Below are 20,007 nucleotides of genomic sequence, written 5' to 3'. Positions count from 1 at the left end.
CGACTTCAAAGAGCTTATGACAGTTTTGAGAAGAAAATATAAAGCCAATGGGTGTTTTTCTTAGCGGACAGGACTAGGACTAGACTAGCAGGGACTAAAAGATACCCTCTAATTGATACTTGTTAGGTAGTTGAAAGAGCAAGTACTCCTTCTGTCAACCTTGTCGGATCGTGAATGGATAAGTACCTGGTATTCAGACACTCTCGTTGGGTTTATGTGACCCACAGCTCCCTTTGTCACCTATTCATCAATGTAATTCCAACCAGTTAAGAGCAATTGGTTGCTCAGACAGACAATCACACGGAAATCCTTTGTCGTGCACCCAATTTACATAGAGCCCTTCCCCCATGTCCCGCCACTCGCCTGACCTTTGCCGGGAAAACGAGAAGAAAATGTGAAAAATGTCACGCTTCATTTGTTTTAACGGTTCAAACGGACACCTGGCTGGAGCCAGCCGACCGGGCCAGAAGCAAATTCAACAGAAATATAAAGAGCATCGGGGAGTGGGAAGGCGTTTGGGGAGTATTTGGGAAGAAAAAAGTCAACACGGCACACAAATTCCATGAGAGACGTCGAAACAAATCGAATCGGACAGATCGATTAGGCATACAAATGTGCAATTAGAAGTGGAAAGTTCGCTTTGACCAACTGGAGATGGGTTCGGGTGCTCGGATGTTTATGCAATCGGATATATGTGTATGTGGGCCAAGTGTAGCAGCTACCCTTTGCCCAATTAACCGTTACAAATGACCGGGATAGATGTCAGGAGTAGGCCCAGGAAACGGACACGGGAAGACCTAACGAGCCATGTAAGAGAGATGACAGCTCTCGGCTCGTTTTTCAATTTTCCAGCTTTTCCTCAATTAATCGAATTAAATTTTGGTGAGTAATTTTTTCTTGTTCTCGCTTTCCTTTTTTTCAATTTAAGCGCCATTCGGTTAACCAGTGTCTGCCCGCCGATGCCACAAATTTCAATAATTACGGACAGTTTTTAATTATCCAACAAAAGGCGAGTTCATTGCCCAAAATAGTTTGAGAAGAGCATTTAATTATTATTTATGATTGTTTAGCGCATTTTTACTGAAATTGATTTATGTGGTTCTCTCGTGTCTGGTCAAATTTATTAATTTGTTAAGGCCGGCAGCGATTTTGACACCACCACCCACTGCCCACCCACTCGGGGCACGAGTGAATATGTGGGCTGCGGCATGTCGCCTGCCCATTACAATTACATATTAATTAATAACAATTTTCAATTCCAGTCGGTAGTTTGGGGGTGTCGAGGCATGTAAGGCTATAATTAACCAACATGGAATGGGGTTTGGGGGAAAGTGATCTTGTGGCATGCTTCTAGAAAGCTAAGAGGCTTCACAATCTCCGTTTAATTCGGCTAAATTTACATGCCAGGCTTAAATGACCATATTTCCTGCTTTCGCCAATATTAATCTCTCTCTGCTCTGCGGCTTAAACAAACCCCTCGTCTTAACCCACTGACGACAATGCAAACAGCGGGACAGCAGTGCAAACTGAATGAGCAACGCCTGCGTGAAAAATGCAAATCAATTCAATTAAAAAAGAACAAGAGCAACGTGCAACGTGCAACAACAAAAGTCGGGACGGGACGCATGGCCGCAAGGTACGTTGTATGCAACATACGATACTCGAAGCCTCTCAAGGAAAAACCAGCGACGAAAAGAAAAGAAAAGGAAACAAAACACGCTCCATAAAGATCGCAGACAACAACAACAATGCGAATGCAACACATGCCACAAAAGTGTTGCAGTTACAAGAATTTTAATCAAGCGTTTAACACTAAACGCGCCACAAGTTGCAAAGGCTAAAAAGCAAAATAAATAAAAAGGAAAAAGCGCAGGCGAAGGCGAAGGCGACGGCCAAGTTGCGGCTACGGCTGCGCAGACGCATAAACAATTTTCAAATTGTTGTTGCCGTTGTTGCAAGTTGCAACTAGTTGTTGCTGTTGCTGTGGCTGTGGTGTGTCTGCCTCGGAGCCTTTATTGGCATTGTGTTGTTGCCGTGCCGCCGCCTGTTGTTGCTGTGTTGCATAAATTAACTTGCCGCTTGTCTAGGCCCGGCAGCAACATCAGCTTATTGCAGAGCCGAAAAGAGGTATACCATTTTAAAATTTAAATATTAAGTTAAGAATAAGTTTACTAAAATTCTAGTTAAGCAAGAAATAATATATAATCTTTGGAATATCAAATGCCATACCTTTTCTCTCTGTGTTTCAATTTTTTTCGGTTGAGATCTGGCTGGGACTTCTTGTGGTTCCCTCTCCTTTCGTTTTGGACAAATTTAAATTTGCATGACAGACGCACATTGATCATATTGGCGGCGGGTTAGGGATGGAGGGACCGACCACAACAACCAAACATGCCACAACGAGCTCCAACTGCGCCAAAAGGAGTCTTTCAATTTCATTCCATTCAATACGCGGTTTCCTTTGCTTTTTTCAATTAACCAAACATGCGGAGCACTCAAAATGTCATTTGGCTTTGTCAAATGCTATGCGTTGTTTTCTGGCCTGCTCCGGGGGAGCGACAAAAATTCAGGCCAGCAGCATGCGTGAAACTCCCATAAAAAATCATTCAATAAATCACAACAAATTAACATAAATCTTGTTCTGTCGTCGGGCGGCTTTTCGGCTAGAAATGGGAACCGCGGCGACCCTCCCACTTCTGTGGACTTAAGCGCCTCGGCTCGGCTCTAGCTGGAGGAGTAGCCGGAGGATGGGGTCTCTCCTGATGATGATGATGTCGATCGTAAATCGTGAAAATTTTGACAAATGCCCAAAAGCTTCCACACACTCAAATGGGCAATAAAAAATTAAAAAGTAAATATTGTGGAAGTGAGGCTGCCTGCCTCGTCGGGCCACAAAGATGAAAAAAATCTTTATTGCATTTTTAAGAGCAGAAAGAACACAGCCCAGGCCACCAAGATGCGGGCTAAAAGAAGCTATCAGAACGAATTTTTAATACTCTAAAAATAAGAAAAGATGTTAAGAAGCTCCAGTGACGAATGTACCTCATACGATTGAAAACTGGAATGTTTATGATGGTGAAAAAAAAGAATGTAATGATTCATAAGTTACTTAGCAGTGACTTATCTCTTATGTCCTTATGAACTTCTATATTTTATGGATTTTAAGTCTGAAATAGAATCTCCCATAATCTCGTAATACCCTCTATAAGTAGTGTATGAAAGTCGTGTGTAACAGCATCTAAAATCTAACCAAAACAGATGCACAAATTCTCCCAGTCTCGTCGACACAAATGGCACACAAAATGTATCTTTTAAAACGCAAAATGAGCTCCATAAATGCGGAGCAGACTACAATGTGAGGAGATGGGGATGGGGAAAAGTGTACGGGTATATGGTTATCCCCCAAGGGAGCCAACCGCGCACATGTCTGCAAAGTGTTAATGTGAATTTATGATGCATTACGCGCCACCGCCGCCACTAGAGGGCCTCGTATTCAGAGCCATATTCTTAAATTCCGAGACACCTAACCCGTCTAGATGGATAGATTCCTTTAGTGGTTCAATCTTTTTATTCTGGCGTAATGAAAAACAGATTTGGGGAAGTTTTTACGATTTGTTCTCCGTCTGTCGTTCTTGGCTGGTTTTTTGGTAGTTCGTATGATGGAAATTTAAAGTGAACTTTTATTATTGTAATAAATGCAAGAGAGCAGCGTGATGAGAGATCAAAGCATCGGGTCTGGTAATTAAGAACTTTAAAAATGTTAAAGGATGTTGGCGGAGAGTGTAGTTTCTTCTTGTTTTATTCTAGCATCTTAAGATCCACATATGCCTCTTTCCTGTGTCCCCTAAATTTCTTCACAGTTGACACTTATTGAATTAACCCGCCTCCTGACTAATTGTAACCATAATCGGTTAACCCCGTGGTTTTCCCCCCTCCAACCGAAATAAAAACTCACACCTGAAGCCCATAATATAGTTCATTAAAGGCCCAACAAATGCCTCTAATAAACTTTCAATTAAGACGAAGCCCAAAAATACACCACACAATAGACATGGGGTTGGACCCGGGCCAAAAATAGGAGGCGTCTCTGTGCAATGTGCGTGTGTTTGGGTGGAACGCCCATTAAAATGCATTATTCGAGGGTGCGGCAGTCGGTCAATTTTCTCTTTTTGTTTGAAGTTGCAGGCACAAGACAATTTGCTCCAGTTCACAATTGTGGGCGGAAAATCGGACTCGGAATCGTCGGAAAGCGGGGAAATGGGAAGTGGGAGAGGCCCGTGGGGCGGACGGGCGTTGACAGCTGCGCCTGGTGGCCGCATCTATGCCAGAATCGTATAATTTATGCAGTTCCACAACTTTAGACAACCTTTTCACTCGAAGGGGTATGGGTTAAGTTCGGGTTGGGGGCTCGAGAGCAATGAGCATGACAAATTTTTGTTTGGGGCGCACGCTGCTTTTGAAGTTTCCTATCGCGAAACTCCTTAAGTCACCTTCACAGATGGATCTTTGCTCTACACAGAGAAGAGTGTCTACATAGCAGCTACTTTACAATGATTAGGAACACTGCGGACATGGTTACATCATGGTACACTATTGTTTCCTGTGTAGGACTCTTCAGCTCATTCCCATTCCCTGTTCCTGTTGCAAGCAGCTCGTAAATAAAATCGTAAATTGCCATTTTGTTTTATTGTCGTCCAGTCCCAGTCAACAGACAGTTTTTATTTTTATTGGGCTCGTTCTGTTTGTAGCTGGACTGGAGGAGGCTCCAGGTTTTTGGCGGTTGGCCGGATGCCTTGTTGGATGCAAAAGTTATCGTGGCTGCCACGACATGTCGTTAATGAGCCATAAAGGTGTGCAGCAGCAGGCACCACCGCCGTGCCGCCGGGCAACGAAATCGAAAATCAAGGGGCAAGGGAGGCAGTCCCCGAGGCCCCGCCGCGACGAGGTGGGAAATGAAAATTGGGTTCCCAAAGTGTTTCTCGATTTCCACCTCCTCATCGGCGATTTATGAGCCAGAAGAAGTTCTTTATTTTGATTACCGGCTAGTCGATAATGATTTATAGATAGGGGGAAGGGAAGGCCCATAAAGTTTTCAGTCAGTGTCTCGTCATTTGAAAAACATTTGTCTAAGATAACCGAGGCATTCGGAACTCAGTGACCACTCCCTGCTAATGATTCGCTGATGTGTTAATGCAAATTCCAGTTCTTCCAGTTGGGAACTATGATGCATGGAGTCCCAGCTTGATGCTTTTTGCGGAATTACAAATTGCACGCACCCAGAGGGAGACAAAAAGTGGATGGACTGAGGCAAAGTGCTTCACTTAATGATTAATGTAAGTCGCGTACAAGAATCACAAGCAAGGAGGAGTGGGATGAGACTGTGACGGAGCTTTTCTTTCCAGGAACCGAGCACAATGGCCATTGGCAATGTCATTGCCTGACTGACTGGCTGACTGCTTGACGGACAAGCGGACAGACGGACAGTAAATAATCTATCAATAATTGAGAATGCCTCTTTGCCTGGCCCTAGCGCTGTCCCTGGCATTGGCACTGGAATCATGGCCAGAAGAGGCTCGTGCTCATGGACCACACTTGGTGACGTTAAAGGATTTTGCTCTTAGTCTCCTGGTCCCCCAGCTCCTCCGGGCTCTAGCTCCTTCCCTTTCATCTGCGATTATTCTCTTTATGGAGCCAATGCCGTTGATAGGATGCCCCAGGCCCTAGGCGAGTGCCCCCGACTTCCTCCTGCTATACTACTGAGGAATACTATCTATCTTAAGGAACCTCCTGGCTCCTCGGAACACATCGCTTTCATGGCTGACTGAGTTTGCGCTCGATTCGATTATTTATGTCATTTGCTTTGACATTTATCATTCCACGATTTCATGATTTTTTGCATCACTCCCCAACGCCGCCAAGTTACACTGCCGAAAACGGCATCTACATTATGGCTGCCCTCTCTTACTGGATAGGAGCCTTTTGGGATGTATTTTCTCCAGTGGATGCTGAGACTTTTTGCGGCTATTGTCAAGGACAGAAGATGATGACGACTCCGTCCGAAAGCCACTCACTCCAGAGCCGCTTTTGGCTATTTATGGCCGCGCTACTTAACATAAATTTTATTGCTTTTCTGTTTGCTCATTTGGGGGCTAGGCTCTTCCAGAGCTCTATCGGCCCGGCACGGCTTACTCACCGGGCCAACAGGATGGATGCTCTCATCCCGGCTCCTGCTGTCTATGAATTGATGAGGATTCATTTATTGTATGATTAGTTTGCTTTTATGGAGAGTGCGCACCTCTTTATGTACTTGGCTCCTTTTTTAAATGGAATTCAGGGCTATACATAAAAGCGATATTTATATATAGGGAGCTCTGGAGCACCCAAATGAAATTATTATTCATCGCTGCATGGGCCTGTGGCCGGGACATACATACGTGTAGTTAATTGAAAATTATTTACCAGCAAGGCTGGCATTTCAGCCACAGGCCGGAGCCGTGGAGCAGAAACGGCAACAGAAACTGAAACAGGTTAACATGGTTAGCTTGGTTAACTTGGTTAACTCCGTGCCATGACTCATGAGCCCTCCCCCGGATGACGGCCAGGAATTAAGGTCAGAGGTACGTTCGCCCGGCTCAGTTGTCAATCAGTTGACTGCAGTTTTGCACCGATTTACCAGGAAATTATTGATGAATTGGCCATCTCCCTGGATGGTCCAGAACTAATGACTCTGATCTCTTGAAGCCAATCCAGCCAGCCTGCCGCGTCCCTTGGGCCTGCCCCTCCTAAGCAATTTCCGAAAGTTGCCAAGTCAGAAGGCGGAGAGAGCCAACAATTAAGTGGCCCCCACTGTCAAATGCAAATGTTACTGCCCATCAGGCGGTTCGGCTTTGGAACCAGAGCCAGAGATTGAGTTTGAGTTTGAGTTTGGGCCATATGCGAAAACCTGCCGAGTCACAAATCGATGCGTAATTAATTGGCTTGAGCAAGTTTCGCATGCCGCATGCAATTAAAAATTCATATTCAAGTTCAATGTCTGGAAACTTAGACAGCCGCTCTCTAAGTTGCTTTCAACAGAACGCCGCATGTGGCAGGGAAGGCAAATAAAGGAGGGTCACAGGGGGGCTTCTGAAGACGCGGCACAAATTCAACCCATTCACCGCCAGGCACTGAAAGAAACCCAGATGATATAAGGTCTTGGCCATCATTTAGACACCACATCCATTCCCCATTTGTTTCGAGTGTGTCCGGGCAGGTATCCTTTGGGTCTCGGGACTTGTTTTGACCAATTCCAACTTACTTAGTTGCTGTGTGTGGGCTCCCCAAGGTGGATCCCAAGCAGGGATCTCATCGACCAGGCGGGGTGGAGGCATCTTGAAAATATATGGTCCGTTGATTACCGCTTGCTGTGATTTTTGATTATGCAGTTTCCGTTTCGTTTTTTACTGGCTCTCCGCCCATTCCTCAGTTTTTTCATGGCATTTTGCATATGTAATTTTGTGCGGAATGCATTTCAAGGACTGTTAAATGCCGACTTTTTGTGGTGCATAATTAGTTCGAATCGCGTACTATGTGCACTCTCAAAGTCCGGCCATTAAACGATGCCATTACGGTTGAGGGGCTCTCGAGGAGCAAGCTTATTTGCTTTTAAAAAGTTATTTGCCTTTATTAGCTTTTAATACAAGCTAAACCGAACGGCTATGTTCGATATAAATAAAGATTAACTCCATTCTCTTTCTTTCTTTAATAATCCAGCATGACTAGACAAAAGAGTGGAACCTTGTTAGGCGATTAACCCCAAATAATAGACCCAATTAACCAAAGTAGACAACTCAATAGGCGAGCCAACAAAACGAAGTATAGAAATGGATAAGTTACGGGCGAGAGCAACAGGTTTGGACAATATCCAGCGCAAGAGTCGGTCCGCCACTCCGCCAATGACATCACTTGGAATCAGTGTCAACCCGTTGTTTTCCCCCCCTTGGCCCTGGGGGCCAAGATGAAAGCCTCTAGGCCAAGCCGTGTCCCATCAATTATGGGCCGCCTAGAATGGCCGAAAAAGGTAGCCACACAAAATGAGCATTCATTTGACGGATTTTGATGTATGGCCTGCAATTTGTTAGGACTGGCGGAATACTCACACTCGGTCTCGGACAGTGTCTCGGATACGGGAAATTACCGACACGCTGTGCGCCGATCATACAAATTAATTAAATACTTTTGAGGGAGATCGATTCACAAAACCTTTAGGGAGTCCGTGTCGGAGATTAAACCCAAACACGACTCGGTTATTTAGGCTTCTTTTTACACGGCTCATTTGTGTTCCGGAAAATACTACACAAATAATAAAACATCTAAGGTTGGTGTGTAATAAATAGTTTGGCTCGTGGACCGCATGCTGTGGCTTGGCTTTAACCCTTTGTTGCCCAGTTTATTGCTGGTTCCAGTGAGTGGGTGTATGGGTCGTTGGGGGCTGCCCATTTGCATCAAAACGCTTTCGGAGCCAACAATGGAGTGGCAGCGGAACTAAAGTTAATCAATCGAAGTCAGCTTGAGATTTATCAAATGCTTATGCCAGTTTATTTTGTGGGTTGACCTTTCCAAATTATATTAATTGATGCTTTCCCAATGCTTCGGATTTTTTCTTATCAGTACAAAAGTGTCGCCACAACCATGCCAAATCGAACTATTTAAGCCGCCGACTCATCAGAAACCCCGGATTTCTTCACAGCTCCAGCCCCAACGACCCCATTTGATAAGCCCATTTGAGCATCAGCGATTTCCATATTCATGGGTTTGAAGCGCGACTGCCGCCTGTTCTATAAATAGAACACTACTCTCTCGGAGTTGGGAAGAGAACGAGACCCATGGGGCTTAAAATTCCGGCACTATTCAACGGGCGTCGGTGGTGTAATGGTCAGCATAGTTGCCTTCCAAGCAGTTGATCCGGGTTCGATTCCCGGCCGACGCACAAGTAAATTTTTTTTTTATTTTTATTTTTTATATCGTAGTATATTGTTTTAGTTAGTCATGCTTCATGCTCCAAGTACCCCCCTTGATATACAAATATTTGCGTTGAAATTTTAATTATGCCGACTGCTCGAAGTGTGATATTTAAGTCCGTAACTTGTTCCTGGCCTTTAAGATGAAGTTCCTTGCCCAGGTTGCCAAGGAAGGTAGTAATTAGTATGCCGTTTGCGTTTGCCAAAGCGTTTTGTTTGCACTAAATCCTCTACAAGAAATTTTATAGGCTCTGTATAGACAGCTAACGATAAATGTTGGTACAACTTGAACAAGATATTTCTTTCAAAAAATTATGTATTTAACACCTATTCAATTAATTGAAATATGGTATTGAAGTTGAGAGGTATGATAGTATAATATTTAATAATTTATCTCCTTTACTAACATTTTTGCAAGGCATTTTGGAGCCCAATTGCTATTCATTTCGCTGCTGCCCCCGCTCTTGACTTATCCGTATTACTGCAAATATCAATTAATGCTGGGAACGTGCGTAAAATATTCATGCTGAGCTGGGACCCGGGATGACCTTGGATTATAATCAAGTCCCATGCAAGATAAGAACTTGCAGACGGGCAACATAATTGATTTGCAGCCCAATTTATGGGTCTGCCGCTCGGAAAGGGTCAAAGTCACGCACATAATCGGAAATTTCAAAACTGCCCTCCGATGTTGCCCCCGAATGTTGCTCAAGTTGCTCCTGACAATGTTGTTGTGGTTGCTGCTGTACTTGCGACATTCCAAGTGTGGAGTATGCTTCACTGGACTCGTAATCACTTCAAGCATCAACTCCCTCGACATCCACATACTTGCTCCGGTTAACCGGAGTACAATTTGAATCTTGTTATTTAATTTAGTGTGGTTTCGGGCCGACAAATTCCGGGCCTATGTGGGTAGTGAAGAATTCCCTTCAAATGTCATAAAATAGTTCTTGAAATTTGACATTTTCGAACCCCAACTCCCCAACACTTCTTATTAAACATTTTAAAAAACAATATCATTCTCGTGTGGCTCTTCTTGCGATACCCTTCCCCAGCCATTTTAAAAACAATATTTGGTTTTGGATTCCCTCCTCTGGTTTACGTTTTTGGCATTTCAATGGCTGCCACGCCCCCTTTTCATTTGGCTCCCAGCACGTCCCTTTCGATTCTGTTTATTTGGCTGCCATCGGTCGCATTTCGTAATTCGCATTTTCGTCGTTTTGCTGGCTGGCCGGCACTCGCATATTTATAGCCGCCACTGTCTATCCGGATATCTGTCGTATTATGATGGCCGTTGTTTTGCTTTTGGAGCCCACTGTGTTGCTGCTTTTCCAACTGTTTGTGTTTGCTCTGCGGCATCTTCACAGCTGAGTGATTGCGGCCAATATTTGTCTTTTTCGACCGGCTACTGGCCACTGGCCACCGGTCACCGGCCGCCAGGGGTTAAACGGAAGGGGTTAAAGGCCAGTGCCTGGCCTCGAAGGCCTCGATAGTCCGCAATTTGTAATTACAATTGCCACATACGAATAAATAAATTTAGAATAGAATTGGGTTTCCCATTGTTAGTACTAAATACATCTTTTATTTCGAAAATACTAAATTTTAATAACCATTTTAGGTGTGTAATTTAAGACAGGCGGCACTCTTTGGATTCCAAAAGAATCCGAGGTTGCATCTGTGAGCAGAGCCTAGTCCCATTAGAGGTAGCCAGAAAAATATGAACTTCATTCTATCGAATGACATTTAAAATAGGAGTTCCATGCTTTTTATACTAAAAGCAAAGATTTAGCGGAAAAATTTCATTTTAAATGGATCTTATATATTTGAAACTCTTTTAAAAGAAAATCAACACAATTCCAATAAGACATAAATTTCTTTATTCGAATAATGGGGAATTATAAATTCACATATTAAGATGTTGCATTTCTAACCCAATTTAATGCATGCATTATTTTTTTCATTCCAATAGAACCCGATGGTGCATTTTTTACCAAACGCCATCACCACTATGGGAAGCAAGAACAATATGGATTTCATTTCGACGAATGAGTTTGGATTAAAATGCGTTGCAGTTTATATGACATTTCATGGCGGAAAAATAGAACAACTAATTAATTTCTCATGGAGCAAATCCGAGGGAATGTGGTTTAATACTTCACCTTCAATTATTTTGGCAAAGCAAGACAAATTTTATTTGCTTCGTCCCAATGGTGGAGGCCCTTGCAGTTTTCCTTAGTCTTTTGGGCAGCAGCGAAATATAGCAGAGCCATGATGGTCAGCCAAAGATATTTCATAACTTCGAGTAAAGTTTTGAACTAAGTTCTGAAGCATTCATAAGCTAAACCCAATAGATATAAGGAGCGAAACAGATTTGTTTAAGGTGGAACTAATCGTACAGAAAATGTGGAATTTTTAGCCGAGGCGCCACCTCCCATAGACCCACCACAAGCACTCCCCCAGATCAATCGCTGTCATCTCATTCTATTTCCACATCCATTTAGCATCTGGCCCAATCTCCGGCTCAATCTGCTGACCAGCCCGTCTCTCTTCGAGGCTTTAATGTCTCTGTTAAATTACCAGCTAGAACCAAACGAGCTGTGGAGTTTAATTAAAAAAAGGAGAACCTCGGCTCCCGCCTTCCAAACTCACAGACACTCGCATATCAATTACGCAGGCGATTAAGCCAAACAAACTGCCAACTGATTGGCGATGCATGCCGATGCTAGAGCCAAAGATGTGACTAGTCACTGAGAGAATACACCTAGAGTCTTCGGCAACTAGTCCCAGACACACAAAACTAGCCAGAAGTGGTGTAGTCCCAGTGTAGTCGGCATCTTGGTTCCTTTCCCAGCCACGTCGTGTCATCGTTAGAAAAATGGCCAGAACCCAAGCGACTATAGACCGCGTTACGCACACGAATTGTCAACTGGTTAGAAGAAACTGGTTAAGAAAATTGCAGCCTTGATTGCATGCGACGGTCCCCAGCACGCACACTCCATATATACACACATGTTGGTGCATATAGTGTGTGGCTATCGAATGGAGGAGCAGCCGAAGACAGGGTTCCAGGCCAAGCGGAGCCTTAATTTGGCTTAAATGGCCGGCCAAATTGCATGGCTACCCAATACTATGCAAATGCATTTTCCTCCATCTCTCTGTGGCTGCGTGTAATAATTTTCCAATTTCATGCAATTTAATTTCCGTTGTCATGTGGCGGGCCAAGTATTTTTCGTTATTCAGGCTTGAAATTTCAAAGTCGCAAGTTTTCGGACGGTCATGGTTCCACTTAATTGCATTTTGTCGTTAATATGTAATTCTATAGTTTAACCGTTAGTTGAGGAAGGAAAAAGTTTCTCCAAGGAATGGGTCATGATATTATGGATATAGAGAAGTGGCCAACATAAATGATATTCCATTCCATTTAAAAAAGCGTTGTATTGTGGCCGAAACTACCGATGTTTTCAATACCCTAACCCCTGAAGTCTCGGCCAAGAATACTTTTCGAAGCATTCCCCATTCACATTCCCATTCACCCACCATTAAATAAACAATTCATGGCTCCGCGGTGGCGGCAACTGCATCTTCAAGATACAAGATACAACTTCGTTCTCACCTTGATCCCAATCAACCTTTGGTGACACCGGCCCCCTCCTCCGGCCGGTCCTCCTGGCATCCTCCGATCTTCGACATGGTCATGGCATAGCGGAGGAGACTCACGTCTCGAACTTTATGCCGCCTGTTGCCGGCTAATTAGCTTGGCCAAGACAGGAGGAGGCTGCGATCTCCGTGGCCTCTGTGGCCACAGCTGCAACGTACTCTAAACACACTCATACTGTGCGACAAATTTGCTGAAAATTGCCCATGTGGTGCACATTCTAATTCTATTAGCCGTAGCACCGCGAGGCAATTATGAAGACCAAGAGGATGCTGGTTTTTGTGGCCACTGCACAGCGAAAAAATCATCAAATTGGCTTGTCTATTGGCAGATTAATAAATACGAGTTTAATTAAATTTTTCTCGGTGGGATTGCTTTTCGCCTGTTGCATTAACTTTCCGCACGCATACATATATTGAAGATTTATGGTGGGGATGGAGAAGGAGTCATCCCGATTCCATGGCCGTTGGCCAGAAACTGTCCATGTTGGTAATTTACTATCCAAAAGACCCCTATGGCTAGCCAGTTTGAAAAATGGCTTGTTATTAAAAATATATTTCATTTAAAAACTATTCCCCGAAACCCCCAAAGTATGCCAAAATATAAACAAATTTATAAACTATAATTTAGATTAGATTACATTATTTGTGTCAATTCAGAAACTTTTCTCTCAGTACAAACTTGCAAAGCAAAAATGTGCATACTTTATATATTATTTTGCCCCAAAAAAAATATGAGCAATAAAAACATGTGCGAGAAAACGAAATTAATTTAAATACACTTTTGGGAAAATTTTTTAATTAAAATTGTTGGGCAAGGCAAATGACTAGTAAACTTTTATGCAAATATTAATTTGCAGCAACAACGATAATGGGCATTTTCATTATACAGTTGAACTTTGTCAGCTTTTTAAAACTATTTACATATTAATCACACATATAGAGTGGGTTCATTCTGCTTAAATACTCTATAAATTAAGTAAGATATTAAAATAAGCTTAAACATACTTGGATAGAAGGGGGAAAACTAATAGGTATCTTTAACAAAACTTAATGTAAAGCCTTTGGATAGAGCATATTGAAAAGTGTTCAACTTATTCCTCTGAAATCGTCTGGGAATGATGAATTCAACTCGGAGGGCATATGCCAAAGATAGCTGGGCCGATTATGCTGGAAATGATGAGTCGCAAGAGGGAAATAACTCTGTACTAGCTGAAATGCAGATGATTACGATATTTGCCAACTGGCAGAAACTTTTTTAATAAGTTTGTCAAAAGCAAAGTCTGGCAGGCTTGCCGGCTGGCAGGCAGGCAGGCAGAAAACTCGTCGACGTTCCGTTTGGCATTTTGGAGCCGTTGAGCAAGTTTGTCCACAGGCATTTTTCTGCGTCGAACAGAAAACCCATTGACCTTTGACACCTACGCAACACCTACGAGGAAGCCAAATGGGTTTCCACACACCAGTTTCCACAGCCAACAAATTTCAGCGATTACTCTCAAAGCAAATAAGCAATCATCATAAATATAATTTTATTTATCTTGCGGCAGATCGTAAATCTGAACGATACTTGCTATTTATAATCAAAAGATTAAGGAATCTGTTGGGATAGGACGAATTTAGAACACCCTTGACATTGTTAGAGAAAGAAAACATTAAAATAAATTAATAGATTTTGGAACTTACCTTAGAACATGTTGTGAGTTGTTCAAGATCTGGACATGCATCTAATACGAGGAATTCTACTACGCAGTGGCCAATATGTAGTACTTGCTCTCGCCAAAATGAAGCTTACATTAAAATTTTCCTAAATATTCACAGATAAGCCATCGATTCGGGTTGTACATACATATATCTAAATTTCTACTTACCTCTGCTTATGGTGAGCTGTTTTTTGTGTATTCTAAGAAAAAACAATATATATTATTCATATTAAACCATTTTAAAGCTTCCCCCGCCACAATCAGACACATGCCTTACACCGACCTTTAATTGGAAATAAATTTTTGGTTTCTACGTAGTTTCAGAGATTAATTACAGACGCAATTAATTAATCCTTTATTGACTCATTTACAACTCCAAAAATGTTTAAATTTTAACAGAAAACAGTAAATAAGCTTATACAATATTAAGGTCCGATCGCGAGCTGCCACTTTTTCCTTGCTCCAATTCCAACGTTCCAAAGTCACCACTATATGTTGAAGCTTTTCCAATACTGAAACTTTTTCAACACCGATCTCGCATTTTCCAACATTAAAATAGGATTTTTTGAATTCAAAACCCTTTTTTTTCACTTTTAAAGGATAAGGGAAAGCTTAATATTGGATGGATCCTTTCTGTTAGTTACCCGAATTCCACTAAAGATTTTTTTGTATTGTGATTCAAAATGTTACAAGAAAATCTGAATGAATTGATTGAAGAAATAGATTTCTGTTTAAAATTAGGCCAGTAAGCCAATAAATACTTTAAATTTATAGTCTTCTAGGTTTGCTTTTTGTGCTTAAGTACAGAAACCAAAAACAAATAATTAAATTGAATTGCTTAGAAGAGATAAAGCTTAGTTGCTCGTCCCCTCTTTAGCTTTCGTTATCACTCACACTCATTGCTCGCACTTTCTTATCTGACTTAGCTTGGGAAGGGTTATTCTCCGGATGGATTCAAGGGGCGTCGGTGGTGTAATGGTCAGCATAGTTGCCTTCCAAGCAGTTGATCCGGGTTCGATTCCCGGCCGACGCACAAGTAAATTTTTTTTATATTTATGTTTTTTTTTATTACAGAATAAACATAATTTTGACTTCAACCTAAATTTAAACCTGTCCCCTTGATTTTCCAACAGTTTCCCAAGGAAATTTATGGAAATTGCTCAAGTCGGGGAACAACTTTTTGGTCTTCATTTCCGCTGCGATTTGACGTTTTGCATTCGAAATGTGATTGAGCTTCGAAATCAAAAGCTGGCCGAAACACAAATTATCCATTAGACGGCACATCAACGTGGCCATAATGGGCAGTTTGGTTATTATCAATTCAAGGCGATTAAACGTTTACCGATTGACACAACTTGGCCGGTGGTCGCCCCCCACAAGACATTCTATGTATATACCCATATATATACTCATTCTTATTCTCAATCAGGGGTTCCGCGCCTGTTCCCGTTCCCATTCCCGCTCAAAATCGGCGGCGGCTGTCAATGCTGTCAACATAATTAACGGCAAATGTCTGCGTCCGACTGGCAGCCCAAGTCTCAGGGCCATGACAAGAAGTTATGCGATGGATTGTGAGGAGGATGACGGTGATTGCCATCGCTCCCGTTGTAATTTCCACGCATAATTACACGAAATATGTAAATGAGTGAAGGCGTAGCTACACGGCAACAAAAGGTGGAACTTAAGACAATTCCAAGTACTATTTCCTTGGCAATCAGTAGGACTCATTCTCCTGTGTAGCCCCTTTCTTTGACTTCCGTCCTGAGGCTTCTGGGGGATCCACTCCCAGCTCCTTCTTATTTATATGAAAGGTGATTAAGCGCAATTAATGCATCAATGCAATGCTGGCGAATATTGAGTATATATTGAATACTAATGCCACTCACTCCGGCCGGATAATTGCGGGCCGTAAATTGCCAAGTCAGTGAGATGCGACGGAGATGGCCCCCAAATGGAGGAATGGCTCAATGGCTGGAGGGCAGAAAACTTCGGTCTAGTCGGTGTCATTGGCTGCAGACATTCTCCAGACGACGTTCACAGCCCGCCCGTGGCCATATCTCATTGTCATAACGGACAGTGCTGACAGTAAATAATCCATCAATAATTGCATCCTCCGGTTCGGTTTGGGTCTGCCTCCTGCATTTCGAGTTTTTCCAGTTGGCCCCAATGCCTTGATGCCTGGCTTGGGTCTGGGTCTGGTCGATTTCCACTCTCTCGGCCATGGCCAATGCTTTATGTCAATTGTGCTGACATTAATCATGGCAGTTTTGATTGCCCGATGTCGCGTTCTGCTCAAAATTGCCCACCCAAGGGTCTGACAACTAGATAGAAAAAAACCAGAAACTATCTCTCTTTGGGTGTCCCGGGGAACTGGTTTAGTTCAGCTTATTATACTTGTCTTCTGTCTACTTGTCAGTGATTGCCTCTAAATGGAAGCATGGGAGGTACTTTTTGGAAACCTATTCTATAGTTTCTATTTAAAATTTGAGAGCTGAGGCCTTTTCAGGTCGTCTAATGGTGGCTTTTCGGCAAAGGTAACCGTAACAGGTGAAAGGAAACTACAGGTTACAGGTAAGAGGCACTAAGGAGGAGCACATGCATCAACAACAACAACAACAACAACGAGAAATAATTTTAAGAACTTTTTTACTGGAAAAGTGGATTTTCTTTTGCGCCATTTTGCGGCATTTACGTTTCTTTGGCTCGGTTGGCTCCTCCAGAGTCTACTCTTCTGCACCTCCTGGCAGTCTTGTTTGTTTGCCTTTGCCTCTGGCTCTGGCTCAGGCTTTGGCTAGAACGTGTTATTTACGTTTTGCTTCACACAGCCGCCAGAACCGTAGCCCACCCACCCACTAGCCCACCCACTAGCACAAAGTGGTGCTCGTGGCTGCGTCCAGGCGCAAAAATGTTTGTAGCCAGGCGGGCTGTGAGGCAGGCAGTCAGCTTATTTAGGCCCTCAAGAGCCGCAGCAGACGAGGGGGTTGAGGGCTGAGCGCTGAGAGCTGGGGGTCGGGGTATCTGGGTCAGGGTTCAGGCTCAAAGATTGCACCTGACATAGAAAAGTTTGGAGGGCTGGAGAGGAAAATCGAGGAAAACCAAGTGAAAGCACCGCCGGTTGTCAATCTCTTAATTTTTGAAAGTAGTTTGCGGCCAAAGAAACCATCTCAAAGACAAGAGTAATGTATATATAATTAAACAGTTGATGGTGGAACTTCGAAGCCCTTAACATCCGGTTACCGCATTTACGGCTCCTCCCACTCACCCAGACAAATTCCACAAATCGCAAATGCCAAAACTCAATCCAATGTCGAACAATATTCAGCGACAACCAGACTACAACACCAGCAATCAAATCAGCCAATCAACTGTCGATTACTTAAGCCATTTTCAATCAACACGGCCAAAACCAAAACCCACACGCCGCACCATAGTTACAGATACAAACGCTCGAACCGACAGATACACGGATACAGATACAGAGGCCCAGCCTGCGAATTACAAATCTCAAACGCACAATAAACGCAATTACAGGCGCGAAGGGAAATAGACAGTGAGGGGTATAGTCGGTTAGGCGGGGATGGCAGGCCACCAGAACGTGGGCCCCAAAGGAAATTGAAAGCCTGGACACCGAGGATTTATGCAATTTCGGGGCCAAAACCTAACCAGGCCTTTGGGCTTCATCAATCAATCAGCAGTCCATACATATGCCAAAATGATTGAAGTCAATTGTGAGCAAAACGGCATTTTTCATAAGTGGGCTACATGGAGAGAAATGTCTCTATATTATATTGGAATTCCCACATAAAGATATAAGTTCTTCCTTTATTGTATCTGTTATGATAAACTTAGTAGTTTAGATATTAAATCTCATAAGCCAAAACCTTCTAATAAGACGGAGCACTGTAGAACACTCTTATGTTGACCCGGAAATGGGTGGCAATTTTCACAGGACCTCTCACACAGGACCCGCCTCTCCCCAACTCCATCAAGTTTTGTTTTGATCAGATATTCACACACAAAACCAAGCAAATAAAACACCCATAAAGTATATATTCATGGGCAAAGTTCGATGCATAACAAATATTGTATCTTGTGAGCCCGTCTGCCAGATACGTTTCTTGTTGACAATGCTCGAATGGGATAAGTACTTGCAAATTGTTTGTAGTAAATAAATCAAAATGTATCCTTGGCAGTGCGGGCTGTGCGGAGTCTTAAAGGGACTTAAAGTCTGTTTTGGTTCGCAGCCATTGCGGCAGATTAAATAGTTTTCCAAACAAACGTTTTCTTGCAAAGGGAGCCATTAAAGTGATTAGGGAGTTATAAAAACAAAACATCACCCTAATGGAAGTCTGGTGACTAATTCCTATAAAGCCTCCGCTTTGACGAATACCAGGAGTTTATCGGAAAACCATTCAGTCATGTTCAAGTTGTCTAGGGGACATGTGCTCACCACTCCCTCTGCTGATCCTCCGGCTGCTCCTCCTGACACACCCTAGCCTCGGACGACACCTCAGACACAGAGAGTCCCGAAAGATACACTCCGTGGTGGTCAGCACCTGGAACTACACGGACGCCAATCTCCAGGCCTGGAGCGTCCTCAAGCAAGGTCCGCGCCGGACCCGCCAGGCGGTGATCCAGGGATGCCTGGCCTGCCAGAATTTGCGCTGCGGCCGCCTCCTGGGCGGATCTTATGGCCCGGATGAGCGGGGCAATCTCAGCCTGGAAGCCGCCATAATGGACGGAAGAAACCAGAAATTCGGAGCTGTGGCCGGCATGGAGGGTATCCGAAACGCCATCCTCGTAGCGGAAGCGGTGCTCCAGCACACCCACCACTCTCTATTGGTGGGTAAAGGCGCTACGGACTTTGCCCGGGTCATGGGCTACAAGGAGGAGCATGCTGTTAATCTGAACACCAAAAACGTGATAGGCAATTGGACATTCGCCCGCTGTCAGCCGAACTTCTGGCGCGATGTCGTTCCTCCGCCCAGGACCCAGTGCGGACCTTACTCTCCCCTGCCACAGTACCTTCTCCAGCGCCCGATGCGGCAGGAGTACCCCATCACCCAGGGCGAGCACGATCAGCTGGCGTTTCTTGCTCTGGACTCGGAGGGTCTCATCCATGTAGCCAGTTACTCGAGTGGCGCCCGTTTTCGGCTCCGGGGAAGGGTAGGGGACTCAGCAGTCCCGGGAGCCGGTATCTATGCGGACAACGAGGTGGGCGGGGCGATAGCCAGCGGGGACGGAGATGTCCTGATGCACCACCTTCCCGCCTTCCTTGCTGTGGAGGCCATGAGAGCAGGCCAAAGCCCAGCCAAGGCAGCCGCAAAAGTGATCCAGAGGGTCCTCAAGCACAACACTGAGTTCAATGGAGCCGTAATTGCGGTCAACCGGTGGGGCACCTATGCCGCCGCCTGTGCCGGCATGGATGAGTTCCACTTTGTGGTAAGCGGGGGCAAGGGCTTCCTCAGGATGGCCAGGGTGGAGCGAGTTAAGTGCCAGGACCGAAAGGACGTGGTAGATGGAGGTCCCAAGGGATTCTTCACAAGGAAACCTATGAAAAACAGAAAAATTGAGTAACATTGGCTTAAGGGGGCAGGATGGTTTGAGACTTCAAAAAAAATTTTTTTTCAGAAATTTTTTATATAATAGAACAT

The 20,007-nt window shown here is 43.8% G+C and overlaps 1 protein-coding gene, 1 long non-coding RNA gene and 2 other non-coding genes across 4 annotated transcripts; 3 read left to right on the top strand and 1 right to left on the bottom strand.

Annotated features, from left to right (window-relative positions):
- The first annotated feature begins 8,896 nt into the window (after positions 1–8,896).
- Trnag-ucc lies at positions 8,897–8,968 on the top strand. Its single transcript has one exon. It is a non-coding gene; the product is annotated as a tRNA-Gly (tRNA).
- A 1,885-nt stretch (positions 8,969–10,853) lies between these two features.
- Positions 10,854–11,411, bottom strand: LOC116654763. The gene is made up of 2 exons (XR_004309977.2): positions 11,159–11,411; positions 10,854–11,106 (listed from the first exon to the last, which is right to left on the bottom strand). It is a non-coding gene; the product is annotated as an uncharacterized LOC116654763 (long non-coding RNA).
- A 3,903-nt stretch (positions 11,412–15,314) lies between these two features.
- Trnag-ucc lies at positions 15,315–15,386 on the top strand. Its single transcript has one exon. It is a non-coding gene; the product is annotated as a tRNA-Gly (tRNA).
- A 3,388-nt stretch (positions 15,387–18,774) lies between these two features.
- LOC6494473 (L-asparaginase-like protein GF11609) lies at positions 18,775–19,954 on the top strand. The gene has a single exon (XM_001960224.2). The coding sequence runs from the start codon at positions 18,794–18,796 to the stop codon at positions 19,928–19,930; it is 1,137 nt and encodes a 378-aa protein (XP_001960260.1). The 5' UTR covers positions 18,775–18,793; the 3' UTR covers positions 19,931–19,954.
- Positions 19,955–20,007: the final 53 nt, after the last annotated feature.

This window comes from Drosophila ananassae, chromosome 3L, assembly GCF_017639315.1.
Source record: "Drosophila ananassae strain 14024-0371.13 chromosome 3L, ASM1763931v2, whole genome shotgun sequence".
Classification (NCBI taxonomy): Eukaryota; Metazoa; Arthropoda; class Insecta; order Diptera; family Drosophilidae; genus Drosophila; species Drosophila ananassae.
This window is presented reverse-complemented; position numbering and strand designations above follow the sequence as displayed.